General features: G+C 39.7%; 2 protein-coding genes and 5 non-coding genes across 10 annotated transcripts; all 7 read left to right on the plus strand.

The window, feature by feature from the left end:
• Positions 1-4,653: 4,653 nt before the first annotated feature.
• On the plus strand, positions 4,654-10,230 carry LOC137590700 (piggyBac transposable element-derived protein 4-like). Of its 4 annotated transcripts, XM_068308424.1 has the most exons (11): positions 4,672-4,695; positions 5,376-5,489; positions 5,601-6,861; positions 6,948-7,581; positions 7,812-7,898; positions 8,223-8,287; positions 8,500-8,554; positions 8,759-8,840; positions 9,053-9,107; positions 9,327-9,406; positions 9,617-10,230. In XM_068308424.1, the coding sequence occupies exons 3-4, from the start codon at positions 5,614-5,616 to the stop codon at positions 7,395-7,397; spliced, it is 1,698 nt and encodes a 565-aa protein (XP_068164525.1). In that variant the 5' UTR covers positions 4,672-4,695; positions 5,376-5,489; positions 5,601-5,613; the 3' UTR covers positions 7,398-7,581; positions 7,812-7,898; positions 8,223-8,287; positions 8,500-8,554; positions 8,759-8,840; positions 9,053-9,107; positions 9,327-9,406; positions 9,617-10,230. The 4 variants fall into 4 exon arrangements, with proteins under 4 accessions (XP_068164524.1, XP_068164522.1, XP_068164523.1 ...); XM_068308423.1 differs by having other exon boundaries at positions 4,654-4,695; positions 5,376-6,861; positions 8,730-8,840; XM_068308421.1 differs by having other exon boundaries at positions 4,654-4,695; positions 5,376-6,861.
• LOC137591022 (small nucleolar RNA SNORD14) lies at positions 7,624-7,716 on the plus strand. Its single transcript, XR_011034574.1, has one exon. It is a non-coding gene; the product is annotated as a small nucleolar RNA SNORD14 (small nucleolar RNA).
• LOC137591021 (small nucleolar RNA SNORD14) lies at positions 8,057-8,149 on the plus strand. Its single transcript, XR_011034573.1, has one exon. It is a non-coding gene; the product is annotated as a small nucleolar RNA SNORD14 (small nucleolar RNA).
• LOC137591035 (small nucleolar RNA SNORD14) lies at positions 8,340-8,432 on the plus strand. The gene has a single exon (XR_011034588.1). It is a non-coding gene; the product is annotated as a small nucleolar RNA SNORD14 (small nucleolar RNA).
• On the plus strand, positions 8,891-8,983 carry LOC137591036 (small nucleolar RNA SNORD14). The gene has a single exon (XR_011034589.1). It is a non-coding gene; the product is annotated as a small nucleolar RNA SNORD14 (small nucleolar RNA).
• Positions 9,457-9,549, plus strand: LOC137591020 (small nucleolar RNA SNORD14). The gene has a single exon (XR_011034572.1). It is a non-coding gene; the product is annotated as a small nucleolar RNA SNORD14 (small nucleolar RNA).
• Positions 10,231-10,582: 352 nt separating the features above from the next.
• Positions 10,583-15,836, plus strand: rnf175 (ring finger protein 175). The gene is made up of 9 exons (XM_068308158.1): positions 10,583-10,678; positions 10,992-11,029; positions 11,149-11,290; positions 11,950-12,104; positions 12,440-12,547; positions 13,127-13,247; positions 13,633-13,766; positions 14,070-14,171; positions 14,739-15,836. The coding sequence occupies exons 1-9, from the start codon at positions 10,658-10,660 to the stop codon at positions 14,857-14,859; spliced, it is 942 nt and encodes a 313-aa protein (XP_068164259.1). The 5' UTR covers positions 10,583-10,657; the 3' UTR covers positions 14,860-15,836.
• Positions 15,837-18,494: the final 2,658 nt, after the last annotated feature.

The following is an 18,494-nucleotide window of genomic DNA, read 5'->3' on the forward strand; positions in this document are numbered from 1 at the left end:
ACTAGTAATTGTTGTAGTAGTAGTAACATTTGTTGTTGTAGTACAAGTATTATTATTATGATTATTTATTATTATTAGTAGTAGTAGTAGTAATAGTTGTAGTAGCAGTAGTAGTAGTTGTAATTGTATTATTATTATTATTATTATTATTATTATTATTAAAGTTATTATTATTATCATTATTATTAGTAGTAGTAGTAGTAGTAGCAGTAGTAGCAGTAGTAGTGGTAGTAATAGTTGTAGTAGTAGTACAAGTATTACTCTTATTTTTATTTTTTTTCTTATTATTATTATTAGTAGTAATAGTTGTAGTTGTAATGTAGTAGTAGTAGTAATAGTAGTAGAATATATCTATGATAGATAGATAGATAGATAGATAGATAGATAGATAGATAGATAGATAGATAGATAGATAGATAGATAGATAGATAGATAGATAGATAGATAGATAGATAGATAGATAGATAGATAGATAGATAGATACATAAAAGAAGCATAAGAGAAAGTAAAGAAAAAGAACAGAGACGGCAACATCCCGCGACCCCCTGAACTACTCTTTTTTGGGAGTTAAAAGGTGCTAATTTGGTGAAAAAAAGTGATAGGTTTTAATTTTGAGATTATTCCCCATGCACAGTTGACATATTGTTTTTGCTTCCTTGACCTATGATTATTTTCAAAGTTTTCATTGTCTGTCTCCAGAATTTTGCACCCTAAAAGATACAAAAGTGTTAAATTGACATTGACCTAGTTTTCCAAAGGTCAAGGTCATCATCACTTTTTTGTGCCTCTGGCTTCCTGAAAAGGTTGCTTTTTGTTTTGTGATTATATCTCATCAGGTTTCAGAGATGTACTTAAAAAGGTGTAAAAGTGAAAATTTGACCTTGACCTAGTTTTTCAAGGTCAAGGTTATGATCTAATTTTCCATCCCCTTGTTTCACTGAATATAACGCCTTTTGTTTTGTCTTTCTATCTTATCCGGTTCCTGAGAAGTTGAAATTGAAATTTGACCTTGACCTAGTTTTCTCAAGTTTAAGGTTATCATCTCATTTTCTTCCCCTTTGCCGCCGAGTAATGTGCTTTTTCTTTCATCTTTCTATCTGCAATGGTTGTGAAGATATTTGGTGGATGAACGGACGGACAGATGGACGGACGAACACACAAACATTGACAATTACAATAGATTACGGCTTCGCGGGATGTAAAAAGTGGATCAACAGAACTATGGACTGACACCATGAGTTGAAGTAGTAGTAGTAATAGTTGTAGTAGTGGTAGCAGTAGTAGTAGTTGTTGTTGTAGTAGTAGAATTAGTAGCAGATGCAATAGCAGAGGCAGCAGTAGGAGTATCGTGCATACTGGTGGTGGAGAGAGTCCAGTACCAAGAATCATCAAATCAAAGGATTTTTTAACTTTCGACACCATTTTCCACGTGAACAAGATAACAAACATCAGTTGTAGTTGTTTGTGGACTTGCTGCATCATAGTTATTGATTTTCATTTTTGAATGTCTTCATGTCTGTGTTGAATGGAGTTATATGAAATCCTTAAGCTGCTCAGAATTTAAGAAGCCTCTTGGATGAGAGGTTTGTCCTACGGGTCGTTTGACTAAATTCAACACAGAGGTCCACCATGACTACCATGGCTGAGAATCCCCACAGACGTCGTACTTTGTGTCTCATTGTAGTTGATTTTAACTCTCACTATTTCTTTCTGTTCCTGTTTCTTTGTGTCTGTAGTCTTTTCATGTTCTTTTACATTTCTTTTTAGTCTTGGTTTTATCTGTCTGTTGTTCTTTCTGTCTGTGGACATTTAGCATCTTTGCAGGATAGTTTCTGGTAAATCTGTTATAGATTATTTACATTATTTACAAGTCTTGTAACCAGTTTTATCTCTATGTGGTGACTTGCCTAATTCCATAGTGGTTTTATGTATCTTTGTGGTCATTTTGTGCCTTTTTGGTCATTTTACATCTGCTCTTTTTTCCTGCCTCTCTCTGTGGCCATTCTTTTTGTCTTCAATAAATAAAGATGTTTTTGAAAGACACACCTAGCTCCAAAAATCAGAGTGAATGATTCCAGTTTCTATTCACACAAGTGACGTACCTGCTGTTACTGTTAGCACTCTGGTTGCTATTGTTGCAGTATCAGCAGGCCTGACAGCACACAGACACACACCCACACACACATGCATTTTGCTCTAAAGCTTAGACGCATCAGTACGTTCCCTACATTTATTTGTCCTCCACTCTTATTCTTCCTACGCTCTGTCCATTCTTATTTCCTCAATCCTTCAATGTCTGCACTCTTCCATCCCATCCTCGCTCATCCCATTCTCTCAGAAAATCACACCAAGCCACAGATGCTGCTGTCATCTCCATCCATTCCTCCACCCTTCCTGCCACCCATATCTCCATCCTTCTGTCCTCTCACCCCTCCACCCCTAAATCAAACATGCAGTACTCACCATGTTGTTCTAAGACGCAGGCAATGAGTGTGTCTGTTTTCCAGCCTGAAGCCATCGCGTCATGATAGTGTCTTGTTTTCTCCCACTCCTCTCTGCTGTGTGTGTTTGTGTGTGCGCATGTGTGTGTGTGTGTGTGTGGGAGGGAGGGGGGAGGATATCATCGTCACAGCAACACCAGCAGCTTGCATCAGCAGCAACACCAGACTGAGGAGGGGGAGAAGTGGACAACGATGGAGGAAGGAGGAGGGGGCATCCACCAATGGGATGCAAGAGCAGGCAGAAAGCAAGGGAGTTGATTGGTTCATCTGTCTATCAGTTAAATAATGGTGTGGGTGTATGAGTCTTTTTATATTTGTCTTTCTCTCCCCTCTGAGTTCATTATGTCAACTTGATGTAATTATCTTTTCAATGTGTTAATAAAAATATTTTGAAACAAGTCAGACATGACCTAAAAAGAAGATAATCTAATTTAAATATTTACAATAATTTGATAATAATTTGATTTCATATTTAATATAACTATTGCACCTTTTAACGTTCCATGTCTTTTTACATATTCTACATTTATTGCATTATCATTTATCCCTTATCCTATTAATCAACATGAGAAGTGTGATTTGATTACTAGACTACGAACCATTGGACTTAGAACAACTACCTCTTTCATAATGGAAATACGTAAATTTGCCACCCTGCAATATTTACACCCTAAATGTTTGAAAAAAAAAGTACTAAAGTTCTTTTATCACATTTCACAAGAAAGAAAAGCAGAGTGCAAAAAGCCAAAAAAACAAACACACTTAATAAACAGAAAGCCAGCACTTACACCAAAATATACAATAAACAGATTTGTACAATATAAAAAGTTATATGCAATGGTGTAATAAATAAGATATCAAAACCCCTTCAGCATTATGTGTGTTAGTATGAAAGGCGTAAAAGTGCAATCATACAGTGTAAGCATAAATAGTGTAAACATAAACAATAAACATAAATAATAATTAAATACTAATATAAATACACTGTTTATGTTGAATAATAACTCTAAACCTAGTTAGTTCAAAACCTAATTAATTAAAACATAGTTAGTGAGTGAGTGAGTGAGTGAGTGAGTGAGTGAGTGAGTGAGTGAGTGAGTGAGTGAGTGAGTGAGTGAGTTAGATAGTTAGTTAGTTAGTTAGTTAGTTAGTTAGTTAGTTAGTTAGTTAGTTAGTTAGTTAGTTAGTTAGTTAGTTTGAAAGCAAGTTACTTTAAAACTTAGTTCAAAACCTAGTGAGCTAGTTTAAAACTTAGAACTTAGTTTGTTCAAAACCTGGTGGATTAGTTAGGTAGTTCAAAAGCTAGTTAGTTTAAAAACCTAGTTACTTCAAAACCCATTTAATTTAAAACCTAGTTAGTTAGTTTAAAACCTAGTTAGTTCAAAACCGAGTTAACATAATAATTATTTAACATGAACAGTGTAAGCATAAACAGTATGAATATGATATAAATAATGATTAAATAATAACATAAATAGGTATTATTATTATTATGTTTAAGTATAATGTCACAATAATGATGAGACATTGTCTTAAATATGTGAAACGTTGCATGACGTCACTATTGTAACGATTATGTCACAACCGTAACGTCACAACCGTACTTAGTATCTTCTTTCTCTTCTTACAAACGCACTTTCCACTTCTCCTTCTTCGATAAACATTAGTCCAATTTCCACCGGCACCCTGTAGGTGAACAGCACCGATGGGGTCGTTGTTAACCCGGACCTCGACCGATCTGGTATGGAAGTCATAGATTTGATTAGCATGTTTGATTTAGCAAAAGTTTTATGTTGTATGCCCTTCCTGATACAACCCTTTGTATTAATCCGGGTTTGGGACCAGCACAATAAAACGCTGGCTTGTGCCCTCTTGCGGCTACATTAACTAGATCACAACATAATCTTTGTATATATTGAAAGTCTGAATTCTTAATTGTTTCGTTAAGTACTTTTTTTATTGTGGGATAGCAATTTGCACGAATTTTGTAGAATGACCCATATCTGTACGAAACGTTATGGGGGATTAGTTCTTCTTGAATGCACGGCGGAGTGTTCGTTAGTTCACCCTCCAGTCCACTAGGTGGCAGTAAGTCTATATCATCACCGTCACCGTCCGCCATGACGGCATAAATAGAAGCAGCGATTCTTCTCGACTCATTTGATCCTGCGGAAAGGTCCAGAGCAGAAGCATGGTAAGACGTCTGCGTAGTTTTAAGAAAAACTGGTTTAAATCACATTTAAAGCTCGAAATGGAAAACTATTTGAGTCAGTAAAGACATGTAGTAACACAACTTGACGAAAGTCAGCGAGGAAATGTGGTTTGTTCAGTGGATGGCTTTAGATTGGAGGCAAAGGAAATCCTCGTGTTCCGAGTTAATGTTGTGTAATAGTTTTCACTATAGTTGTGCAGCTAGTGTGCGTTACTTTATTTTTTTTTGTTAATCATTGATTAAAAATGTGTGAGCACATGTGGGTAATTAATTACATGTTACGTTTGAACGCAGCCAGTAGGTAAACGTGCTCAGTAGAACCCTTTCTAACATACGCATGTTTCGTTACATGGAAAGTAATATTATTGAAATCATATGAAAAATGTTATTTGATCAAATGATTCACGTTGACTAATTACCTTGATGAGTCTTCAGTATTGGAACTCTGCTTTTCAGCAACTTTATCTGTACAATGGTGGACATGGAATAGATGGCCACATGTGTCATAATTCTATTATCATTATATAGTTAAGAGTAATTTAAATTTTTTTAATCCAATTTATTCCCTCAGGTGTTTTTGTGTGACCGATATAGGTGCAAATAAACAGAAATAATGCATGGTTATCTTGTCTAAATGCTTGTATTCTCTTTTCTCCTTCCAGGTTTTCCTTCCTGTGGTGTTAGGGTCAAATATGAACAATTTACAACTTAAAACACTGATAAATGTTGTTTTACCTCCGATTACTTCAAGGCCTTATATCGTCCAAACTATAAATGTGAGTATAAAAGTGATGATCACCGCTTTTTTGTTGAATTTTGGGTGTTTTAATCAACCTTACACCTAATGATGATCCTGGTCAAAACTGACCGCCATTGGAAATGAATAGATATCCAGATTATATGCGTCCTGCCGAAGAGCTTCTGGTCCAGGATTTTGGACATGATGAAGAGGGCACTGAAATTGAACCAGAGATTGAGGAGGATGTCTCGGAAGTAGAAGACGACATAGATTTTCATGCATGTTTTGAGGAGACTGATCAGTCAACAGATGGAGAGGAAGAAGCACATGAGGAGACATTCTGGTCCAAAACTGGCCACTTGCTCTGGTCTTCATCCCCACAAAACGGTTTAAGTAGAGCGAAAATGAAAAGCATAAAGATGACGCCAGGGCCAACGCATTATGCAATATCGCGTGTGGATGACATCAAGTCCAGCTTCTTACTCTTTTTACCAGATACCATTGAGGGCATTATACTGGAGATGACAAACCTGGAAGGGAAGCGCGTGTTTGGGGACACCTGGAAAGAAATCGACCAGGTAGAACTCCAGGCCTACGTAGGTCTGTTGATTTTAGCAGGAGTGTATTGCGCAAAGAATGAATCTCCAAACAGTCTGTGGGATGCAGAGTCTGGCAGGCCTATATTCCGTGCAACTATGTCCTACCAACAATTTTGTGTCCTCTCAAGTGTTATTCGATTTGATAAGAAAGATACACGACCCGGCCGCTCGCGGAGTGACAAGCTGGCTCCCATCAGGAGCATTTGGGACAAGTGGGTGGAGCTTCTACCGTTAATGTACAATCCAGGCCCTGAGGTGACCGTTGATGAGCACCTGGTTCCTTTCAGAGGTCGCTGTCCCTTCAAGGTTTTCACGGCAAACAAACCATGTAAATATGGGATAAAGATGTGGGCAGTGTGCGACGCACGGAGCAGCTATGCCTGGAATCTGCAGATATACACGGGGAAATCCACTTATAGAAGATCTGAAGAAAACCAGGATATGTATGCAGTGTTGGACATGACGGCCGGTCTGAAAGGACATAATATCACATGTAACGGCTTCTTTGCATCGTATGCTCTCAGTCAGGAGCTCCTGAAAAGAAAGCTCACCATGGTGGGGGCGGTGAGGAAGAAGGAGCCTGAACTTCCCCCTGCGCTGTTATCGCTCAAAGGAAGAGGGATACATTCGTCAAAATTTGCTTTCACTGACACACACACGGTTGTGTCGTATGTTCCCCAGAAGAGCACAAATGTCATCCTGATGAGCACGCTACACACAAATGCCGCTGTCAGCACTGCAGAGGGGGGGAAGCCCGTAGTGATGCAGGACTACGACATGAACAAGGGAGGCGTCGCCTGCCTTGATAAGGTAATGTCAAGTTTCATCCATCTTTTATTTTTATTTGTGAATCATAACGTGTATAACGGATTCTTTTAATGTCTCTATTACTGCAGCTTATTGATTCGTACACCTGCAGGCGAATAACTGCCCGCTGGCCAATGGTACTCTTCTACAACATCCTTGATGTGTCTGCTTTCAATGCATATGTGGTGTGGACAGTCATCGACCCAACCTGGAACCGAGGGAAGAGTTTCAAGAGGAGACTTTTCTTAGCAGAGCTGGGGAAAGCTTTGGTGACTCCTCTTATTCAACAGCGCCGGCATATTCCCCGCACACCGGCTTCTGCCAGTCTGGTTCGGAGTATGCAAGCCCCAGCGTCTGAAATGGCTGCTGTCTCTGAACAAGGACAGAAGAGGAAGCGCTGTGGGTTCTGTGCCCCTAAGGACAACAAAACACGACTGAGATGCTGCGAATGTGAGGCCTATGTTTGCAGAACCCATTCTGACCTGAGGGTCACATGCCTTCCGTGCATGAATTCACATACAGACACATCTACATGTTGACTTGGGGCTTCTGGTTTTTTTGCTTTTTTTACATTACATGATCATTTTGTAATACATCTTCAGTGCCTGTTGGTGTTAAACACTACTTTGAGGCATTGTTCTCAGCGGAGGAGGGTTTTGAATGTCGCTTCGTGTTCCACTCACGTCTGCTGAGGATGCCGGCGTCTCCTGTCCTGTCACGAAGGTTTGTTGATAATGTTTCTCCTGCTTTCTATCACATCTGTCTGTGCTGTGATGACATGATTTCCTGCCATTCGTAGTTTCCACCAGAGGTCTTCGGACCAAAGATGGCTCAAACCTTCCTTGGATGTCTGAGCGCAATATTACGCCACCCACTCCCAAAGGGGGACTTGTTGTTGGCATATCACTTTTATCTTTTTATTGTATTTTCTAATGATGATGTCCTTACATAAGGCACAAAAGATGAGGATCTTCAGGGACACCGTGTAGAAGTCATTGCTCCATTATGATGTGAATTGGCGCTGCGCTCCCTCTGGACAGGTGAGCTGGTTGGTTTGAGTTTAATTTAAACCAATTGTTTAAAAAATACAGTATCATTCATGTGTGAGAAATACTTGAGTATTCGGTATCAAAATTTCCGTGTCAAATTCAGGAATGTACTGTATTTTATCTAAATGGTCCAACCTGTTGACACGGTCTCGCTGTGATGACATGATTTCCTGCCATTCGTAGTTTCCACCAGAGGTCTACGGACCGAAGACGGTTCAAACCTTCCTTGGATGTCTGAGCGAAAAAGTTTTATTTATTTATTCTATGTCATCATGCCTTCACCTTCAGATCTTACAGCATATGTCTGACTTTCAGGGTGATCATCTCCATGGAGACCGTTGCCCATCATCACTGCCGCTGATGAATGACTTCTGTAGCCCGTATGTATCGTTTGTTTGTTCTAATGGCTGTTGTTCATCTGCTAGCTTTGGGTCGCTGTGATGACATGATTTCCTGCCATTCGTAGTTTCCACCGGAGGTCTGCAGACCGAAGACGGTTTAAACCTTCCTTGGATGTCTGAGCGACCAATGAATAGTGACTGTTGTTGTATTAAGAACTTGATATGACTAACGACGTCTGTCCTGCTTTCAGGGAGATGTGAAGTGCCTCTTCGGTGTTCTGATTGCTGTTGTCTGGAGTCCAGAAGGTGTGTAACTATTACTGTCTTTTATTTTATTTGAAATTTCAGTTTGAAACAAATTTTGGAATTTTTTTTTTTTAATGATCACCTGAATTCCTAAATTTAGACTGAAATAACAGCTGACAGTTGTTACATTTATTGAATGAACAGAAACCTGTTGACATTTTATGACTTTCCGTAGCTTCTCGTGAACCGATGAATGTTTTACAGGTCTAGAAGTCTCCACTGGTGTTGTCAATCATAACTTGGTCCAATCAACAGAAGGGCCATGGCATTGCATCAGGTTCTTTCGGTACGTCATTATTGCATCTGATTCAAAAATACAGACTGACCACCTACAGTTCGCTGTGATGATGATTTTTCCTGCCATTCGTAGTTTCCACCTGAGGTCTGTTGACCAAAGACGGCTCAAACCTTCCTTGGATGTCTGAGCGAGCCATGAGAGCAGTAACTGTTGATGTGTTAATAACTATATGTGACTAACTACGTCTGTCTTGCTTTCAGGGAGATGTAAAGTGCCTCTTCGGTGTTCTGATTGCCGTTGTCTGGAATCCATAAGGTGTGTAAATATTACGGTATTAACTTTATTAGAATATAAATTTCAGTTTGAAACAGAAAATGTCAATTTTTTTCAGAATTTTTTAAAATGATCACATGAGTTCCTACATTTAGACTGAAGTAAAAGCTGACAATCGGTACATTTATTGAATGAACAGAAACCTGTTGACATCATATATTTTTCTGTAGCTTCTCATGAACCGATGAATGTCTCTTCCAGGTCTAGAAGTGTTCGCTGGTGTTGCCATCATAACTTGGTAAATCAACAGAAGGGCCATGGCATTGCATCAGGTTCTTTCGGTACGTCCTTATTACATCCGGTTCAAAAATACAGACTGACCACCTACAGTTCGCTGTGATGATGATTTTTCCTGCCATTCGTAGTTTCCACCTGAGGTCTGTTGACCAAAGACGGCTCAAACCTTCCTTGGATGTCTGAGCGAAATTTATTACAGATGTGAGGATGAGATCGAGTGTTTTCTGTTGGCTAATGTTTCTGTTCTCTCGCAGGTCAACTATGCGAATGGAGCCACAAGGATATTCAGAGGGATGAGTCCTTAAATAAAAAGCATTGACTGAAAAGACAGTTGGTGTCTGTTTGTTTACATATGATATGCAATTTATTTTTGATTATTAATAGATGATGAAAGTCAGTGAATTTTTTCAATGCTGCCGTTTTCTTATTTATTTTTTAAAAAGTATTAGTGTAATGCTCTACAGTGATGTTGTGAATTGCTGAGGGAGTGGAGGTTCAGAAGGAGGAAATAAGGCTACATTCACATCCTTGACCTACAGCTGGAACCATGGCCAACTTGAGCTGAAAGTTCTTCCTTGTCTGGAATGGATGGTAGCATCAAATAATTCATGTGATGCACCCCAAGGCTGTGAAATTTCACTCATCACCACTTGAGTCTGGTTGTGTAGAGGCAGATTTTCAAATTTTCGGTTCTAATCGTGATCAGCTGAGAGTCATCCAGGAGTACAAATGAGGACATTGATGAAAACCTGCAGAATGCAGGTAATGAATTATTCTGTGGTTTTGATTTGACCATTTTCACCCTCTAAATGATGTTGGAAAGTCATTCTGTAAGCTGTTTACTTTCAATAAAATGCATGAAAATGTTCCTCTAAGAATTTTAAATTTTGTTGTTTCATATTAATTGTTATCAAGCATTTCAGTAGCAATATCAATTACATTTGGATGCATAAAGTTAGATTTCTCTGGAGGTAAAATAAAGTTGCTGCACGGTTCATGTAAAAATATCCAAATCAAACATCCTTGGTCTGTCTAGATTTTTAAATCTTACTTTTTCATGGAAATACTTCGGTTGAAGATTCATCATCGCCATATATACAATATGTCGTACACGGGTGATGCCTTCAAGTGGTCAACAGACAATTATTTTAATAGGAATTTCCCTTCGTCCCGAATCACCTGAACGCACCATTACTAGTCTTCCGGGTGACGTCACACAGAAGCTTCTGTCAGAGCAAACCTAAGCTAGACTAGCCGCAGTTTGCCGGCTAGCTCGGCAGGCTGGAGAGTAAACAATGGCGGGCGTTCATGCTCAGGTACGTAATCTCGCGTTGATGGCAGCCAACTATTAACTCGCTATTAATAAATAGATTCTTACTACGCTTATGACGTGGGATCGGTTATCGGGGACTAATGTCTGTCACCTCCGAGCTGTCAGTTATTCATCTGATGGTGAGACGTGGCAATCAGAGAAGTCATTTAATATCATCCGTACCGTTATATGTACTGAGTTTGTGACATATGGAACGATATTCTACGTGTTATTACGCGCAGTGAGTTGTGTTAACCTACATTAAACTGACCCTTGAGACCCCACAGATGCTATTTATGTCCTCACCTCTATTCTAGGACGACCTGCTGAAAATGACACACAGAGAAAACTGGAAGTGAGTAGATGCAGCTTTACACCAGCGACAGACACCGTGTCGTTCCGAATACTGGGATATTCTAACATTTGTCCATCCTTTTTTTTTTTTTTTTTTTTTATTGGTGTGTGTTCTGTCAGGGTGCAGCATGAGCGTCTGCATGTGAAACACAGAGGTCACGAAGCCATGCATGCAGAGATGGTTCTGATCCTCATCGCCACACTCGTGGTGGCCCAGATCGTGCTGGTGCAGTGGAAGCAGCGGCATCACCGCTCCTACAATGTGAGTGGGAAGAGCGGACACGTGGATACGGCGGCCGCGTACTTCCATGTGTCCTCAATGTTGGCACTGATGCGTCCATAGGAGGGCAGTAAAGAGTCAACAACATCTAAGTACCGTATTTTCCGCACTAGAAGGCGCACCTAAAATTTTCTCATAAACTCGTAGTGCGCCTTATAATCCGGTGTGTCTTATATATGGATTAATATTCATTTTAATATTGGTTAAAAACATGATCTCTGAAAAAAAGCTGGCAGTCTGGCCGCCAGTCATGCCGCACTCCGCCACCAGAGGAGCCCCCTCACAAGGCACTTGGGCCCACGCCCCCTAACAATGGTAGTCAAGGGTCACCGAAGTCCCAGCTCTAACACCTTATATATGAAATAAATTATAAAACAAACAATTTATTGAGGGTGCACCTTATTGTCCAGTGCGCTTTATAGTGCGGAAAATACTGTACCCGTAGTGTATTGTAGAGGAGGTTGTGATAATGCACTCAGTAAATTTACAGCAGGTCCATGAATGCATCGCTAAATGTTAAATGACAGAAACAACACTGCCCCCAGTGGTTTCCAGTGGTACTGTTGTACTTTCCATCAGCTGACAGAAAATGTGTCCAACCGATAGACACGAAAAACATTAAAACTGTCTCATCTCCTCAGTTGGTGACTCTGGTCCAGATGTGGGTGGTTCCTCTTTATTTTACCATTAAACTCTATTGGTGGAGATTCCTGTCCATGTGGGGCATGTTCTCCGTCATCACCAGCTACGTCATCTTCAGAGCCACCCGCAAGCCGCTCTCCTGCAGAACGCCCAGGTGAGATGAACATGCAAGTCCTGATGCTCATGCCATGTCAGATTAACTGATGTTGAAAGGAGTTGCTGGACGGAGCCCTAGTTCTTCTGGATTATAGAAAAGAGCTGTGTTGATAATCAATGAAATACTGCTTTGACAAATGATTACAGTATTTTCCGCACTATAAGGCGCACCTAAAAGTCTTTAATTGCACCAAAAATCAACATTGCGCCTTATAATGCAGTGCGTTTTATATATGAAAAAAGCTTTAAAATAGGCCATTCATTGAAGGTGCGCTTTATTGTCCAGTGCGCCTAACATTGTGGAAAATACTGTTATCTGTCTGTGCTCTTCAGGATGGTTTACAAGTGGTTCCTGTTGATCTACAAGCTGAGCTACGCAGTGGGTGTGCTGGGCTACCTGGCCATCATGTTCACCATGTTCGGCTTCAACATCTTCTTCAGGTCAGTGACTGCCAAACAGTTACTCAAACCCCAAACTGAACTCTCCTCACTGTGTAATAACAGGACACGTCTACCTTTAGGGGAGCCTCGCAGATTTTTGTATGCAGCTGTTTTGAAGGAATTTGGTCAAAATTTCCTCTGCTGAGAGAAAGTCAGGTGATGGTCTAGTCCAAAAAAACTTTCATTTCTGTTGAAGGCTTGTGGGAATAACTTGTGTTCAAACATTTTTGACAATATCACCTCCAACTGTCGTGGCGTAGAAAATAAGTGAAAAAGAAACAGTCGATCAAATACTTGGTTTGACCACTAGAATTGTCTGTTGAACAAATCAGAGAAACACTACAAGCCTTTAGCAGAGTCACTGAAATAAAAACAATTCAAATGTGAATTGTAATGATTTTTTCATTGCACCAGTTAAATGAATGTCTGCCTTCCTGAGCATTAGATGTGTATAACTAATAGACTGGAATGTCTGGATGCCAGGCCTTGCAGAGATTGGAAACTCAGTGAAAGTCGATTTGAATGTCTCTCAGTCCAGTTGTAAAGACACATCCTTTTATGAGGTGTCTGTTGGTGCAGGATCAAGGCGGAGGACTCCATGGACGTTGGTGTCATCATGCTGTTTTATGGACTGTACTATGGCGTCATGGGCAGAGACTTTGCTGAAATCTGTTCCGACTACATGGCTTCTACTATTGGGGTAGGACATAATTTTTGTTGCTGATCTTTCAGTGATGGTGTAGATGACTATAATACGAGTTTTAAATGTAGAGCATGGGCTGTGGTTTGAGCTGTTTTGACAGTGTACTGAAGCATCATGGGTAATGAGTATTCCAAGTCTGGAGCACTAATGTTAGCTACATGGCTAACAATACAAGTGTCTATATCACCAATCAGAGGACATTTTTTTTTCATTCGTCCATTTCCCTGATGCCCATCATGAATAAAGATCAAGAAATCTCTAGAGCAATCGTGTAACAGTAAGACGACGCATTTTTAATTTTGCTCAGTATCAGAGCCTGTGCTAGTTTCTTGTGCGTACACTGGTGCATTGCTGCTGCTAACATCTCATTGCTGACATTCAGTACTACAACAAGGGAGGCATTCCCAGCAGGAGCCTGAACAACGACATCTGTGCCGTGTGTGGTCAGAGGATCCTGGTGGAAGTGGAGGAGGAAGGATTCATAGAAGACACTTACCAGCTGTCCTGTGGACACATGTATCCTAAAAGGCATCAGCTTCCTGGGTTCATTCATGTCTTTAAATTAGTCCTTTAAATTAGCGATTAAGAAAATTAATCTAATAGTTCAATATCAGTATGGGGAGGGTCATAAACATTTCAATTACCGTAAATAATAAGATAAATAGTTTGTTGCTGTATCGCATTAACCGCAAGGAACGAGGGCACGCTGTATTCTGCCCATAAATTTCACAGATAACGTAACAAGACTGGTCTTTTCCACTGCATAAACACATGTAATCTGATGTAGCATGACTGCCTTAACTCAGCCAACCCCTCCAGATTCCACGAGTTCTGCATCCGCGGCTGGTGCATTGTGGGTAAGAAGCAGACGTGTCCATACTGCAACGAGAAGGTTGACTTGAAGAGGATGATGAGTAACCCGTATCCTTTGTTGCTGCGTTTTTGGCTCAGTCATGGCAGCTCACTCCTCACCCACGTAGGGAAAGTTTTTGTGTTAAACATTTATTTGATTTATTTTTTTAAAAGATAAATTTTTTCAGATATGCAGTTAACAAAATTTGCAATCCCCAGCAATAAAAAATGAGGGGTGTGCCTCCTGTTTAACTTTGCTGATGTACTTGGTGTTTCATAACTTGTCAACCCTTTTATAGGAAAGTTATTGAAATACTTTGAAATTCATAAATTCAGACTTACAGTGTTATTAGAGGTTATAATGTCTTATAGAAACCCAAAATACAAATGATCACTTGCCCAATAAAATTTATATATGAATAAAACTACAGATATTCCATGTGTATGAAATGGAACACACAGAATGGAACACATGTACAGATATGTACATAAGTGTGTTTCACTTGGAGGTCATGTTAAAGACATTGACTGATTTTTCTCCATTCTGCTTTGTAACTAGATTTTGCCCAGTTGATCATGTTGTGGTCGTGTCTCAATCGTCTTGATACTCTCCTTGATTCCTTCATCTTCTACCAGCTGGGAGAAGACACACGTCCTGTATGGGCAGCTGCTTGATTGGCTCAGATACCTAGTTGCCTGGCAACCCATCATCATCGGTATTGTCCATGGGATAAACTTCTCCCTGGGACTGGAGTAGATCCCTGTGGAACACCTCTGTGAATGCTTCCAGGAGTTGTGCAAAAGTGTCACTGCTTTAAAAAACTGGTTGCGCCTGCTTTTTGAAGTTTCTGTTTCAGTGCGTTTGATTGAACTCTTGCACGGTGGAGCGCTCACTGGCGGGTGGCGTCTCTTTGCGCTCAGGACAAGGACACCAAAACTGCTGCCGACCCCGGCAAAAGTGCAGATGGAGTTTGACTCAGTGTATGACATGAAATCAACTTTAATGATCCCCGTAGGGAAATTATTTGTCCACTCTAGTTATGATCTGTTACATGTGTATGTGTACAGGCCTGTACCACACACACACACACACACAAGGGGTCTGTAAGCATGCAGATGTAAGCATGGGGGTGGCACCACAACTCGGGAGCTTCTTTGTGGTGCCGCCCCCACTGAGCAAATTATAAAGGGGACGGTGCCTTGCTCAAGGGCACCTTGACAGTGATCAGGAGGTGAACTGGAACCTCTACACTGCCAGTTCACACTCGGAAGTTTTTTGTGCCACCCTCCGGTACCGGTTCAAGACCTAGTGGACTGAACTACTGCCGACCTAAAAATGTTGCAGTCATGCTGTATTGTAATTGTGATCAATTTATCGTTTACTTTCTGAACAGTTTTAAAGTTGATTTGCACACTCCTCATTTACGCAAATGTCCTTTTAAAAGAGTAAAAGGACTGTTCTATCCATAATCCGTTGACTTTTAATGTAACTTCATTCATTTAAGACAATTTATTGTGTTTTAATTTGCGCAAAGCTAAAGCTGACGGTTATTCGCTCACATATCCCATTCTTCCCACACGGCTGTGACAGAAGTCTGGGTTTGCCAAATCCTAGAGGATTTTTTCTTCCTCTGCACAAGTGCTGTTAAGAAAATAAACCTTTCTTCCAGTCCATCTGTTACTACTTTGTTAAAACCACTGCTAATATGATCTTTTTATTTATTAAATATTTACAAAACCTGATCTCAGTGTCAGGATGTGTTTTCATTTAACTGACATTGTCACACACACTAGGAGTTTATATCTCTAATGATTCAGTACAATTCTAAATAGTAAATAGCAAGAGGAAAGTAGGAAACTTTCTGTCGTGCCCCTCCTCCAGACAATCAGAGAATACTTGGACAACAACTAAATAAACCGCTTGCTGCTTTCCCTCAAATTTTAACCCTGAAGCATTTGCCTGGTGATGTTTCCCTCCCCGCAGACGCGGCCTAAAGATGTCTAATCCTACACATTTACAAAGAACTTTTAAGACAAGACTCACAGCTTTACTTGATTGTTAAAGACTACGTGCAAAAGTAAACCTCAACTTGTTCCATCTACAGCAAAAGCGCACGTACCACTGCAGTATATATCCTAAATACTTGTGTAAACCGGATAGATGATACACATTTTTGTAGCTGAGCTCCAACCTCCCCATAGTTTTGGAGGATTTGCTTCTGTTTAATGTTTCTAACTATCAAACTTGGGGTAGAATGGTGGTGCATTTGGTGGCACTGCTGCATCACAGTCAGAAGGTCCTGGGTTCCTGCCTCCCCTTTTAGCGCTCAAGCTTTGTCTTCAAAACCTTCTGTCTCAAAATTCCTCTTCTTCTCTTAGTGAGGCCGAACAAATAGAAACAACTGAAAAGGTCTAAATTAAGTCCATGTTGTAGTATTTTGTTCTGAATTTCTAGTACCGTTATTATACTTGAGCCACAGATAAAACGATTGTTTCAGTAGAGCTGATAATAATATATGGACAGAATATAATATATGGGATGCATGCAGAGCAATAGCCAGCGTCACACACGTTATTCCATATAGCTGTTTGATTGTAAAATTGGCTTTGAAAAGTTTCAAATATTCCGGTACTGTACATTGACAATATTACATTAATTCCCACCTCTTTCAGGTTCATCTATGAAGACAAAAAAAAAGAATAAGAGTATTTCTGTGTCACCCCCCCACCCCCACCCCAGTTGTCTCTCTAAGAGGCAGAACTGATTGATTCCCAATCAGATGGAGGTCATCTAGAATTTTGGATCTAGAGACAGGCTCTAGATGAAAAAATGAAAAAGCTCAAACATTCTGAGAAGAAACATATGGTCTAAATCTGCTTTGATATCATCCACTGGTTCGTTAGCAACTGCTATGAAACCAGATTTGATACGTACCAGCATCAATGGAATGGTCATTAGAAAGAATTTGGGAGGAAAAAGATAAGATAAATGTTGATCTGTGAAGGGAGGAAATTCTCTGCTACAGCAGCTCCAGAGACAGTGAGGAAGTACACAGAAGCAGTAGTATCAGCAGAAATAGAATCTCAATAGAAGTACAGTATAAATAAAAATTTTAAAATGGAAGCATGAAAAAACAAAGCCCATGTACAGAAACCTCAGTCCCCTCATGATTGTGGTGGGCTTGATTCCCATTAATGTCCCTTTGCCCCTACTCTCTCTCTGTATTTTCTTTCAAATTTCTTTCAGGCATTTTTGCCTATTTAGGCAAAAATGCTAAAATCATTTATTTTTAAGTAAAAATGAAGGAAACATACACATCTTATTCAGTCAATGGTTAAGTATGTGTAATTTATTCTATGAAATGTAAGTGATCAATACCACCAGAAACCACAAATAATCTATTAGACATGAAGTAGCTACAACGTCAATGCCATGTTGTGCCATATGTCACTGTTACACTTGATACCACCACTAGAGGGCACTACAGACTTCAAACCTGAGCCACCTTTTTCACACAGACCTCTTCAGGTTGCTGGTTGTTGAGCAAATTGAGCTCCTGTAGGGCTCCTAGCTTGCTGAACCACTTGGGGTTGAGTATAGTCAGCAGATTGTCTGACAGGTTGAACTTTTCCAGATTCCAGAATGAGTCAAAGGCTGATGACTGGATCAGTTATTCTGTTCTCCTAGAGGACAACAACGTGCATGCAGTGCTGTGAAAAAATATTTGTTCCTGTTACAGAGTTCTTATGTTTTTGCTTGTTTCTTACAATTAAAATATCAAATCACTTTTCATTTAGGAAAAGACAATGTGTGAACATAAAATGCAGCTCTCTCAGAAAATAAAAAAATCCTAACTCCACCGTTTTAAACAGATCAAGACTCACATTCAGTGGGTTTTATGGTGACTACATTCCCAACAAGATAATCTGAGCAGTTTTTACATAACCGCTGTGATAAACTAAAGCACAAGTGCCTGCAGGTGGAGATAATGAAGATCATTCATTATAATCATAGCATAGAAGCTACCGCTCACCTGAAATCAGAGGGATGACAGGGATGAGGAGGAAGATGAGGATGAGGTATATATTTGATGGTCATCCCATAGTTCAGGGAAATCCAGAAAAATCTGTAAAAGGAAAAAGTGTGACCAAAAGAGAGACACAGACACAAATATGAACATAACCTAGGGAGGGAGCTGTTAACTTTTTTTCATCCAAAATAAAATATAGTTGCCTGTGAAAAAGAACTCTTGATAGTGTAAAGTTACGCTTAAAAAAACAAACATAAAAGTAATCACATAAAAATCTAGACGTCTGTGGAGGTTGTATAAAATACCTGTCTAAAAATAAATTCTTTATTTGTTTTTATTTGTTCTTTATTCTTTATGTTTA

Source organism: Antennarius striatus, chromosome 23 (assembly GCF_040054535.1).
Source record: "Antennarius striatus isolate MH-2024 chromosome 23, ASM4005453v1, whole genome shotgun sequence".
NCBI classification, from domain to species: Eukaryota; Metazoa; Chordata; class Actinopteri; order Lophiiformes; family Antennariidae; genus Antennarius; species Antennarius striatus.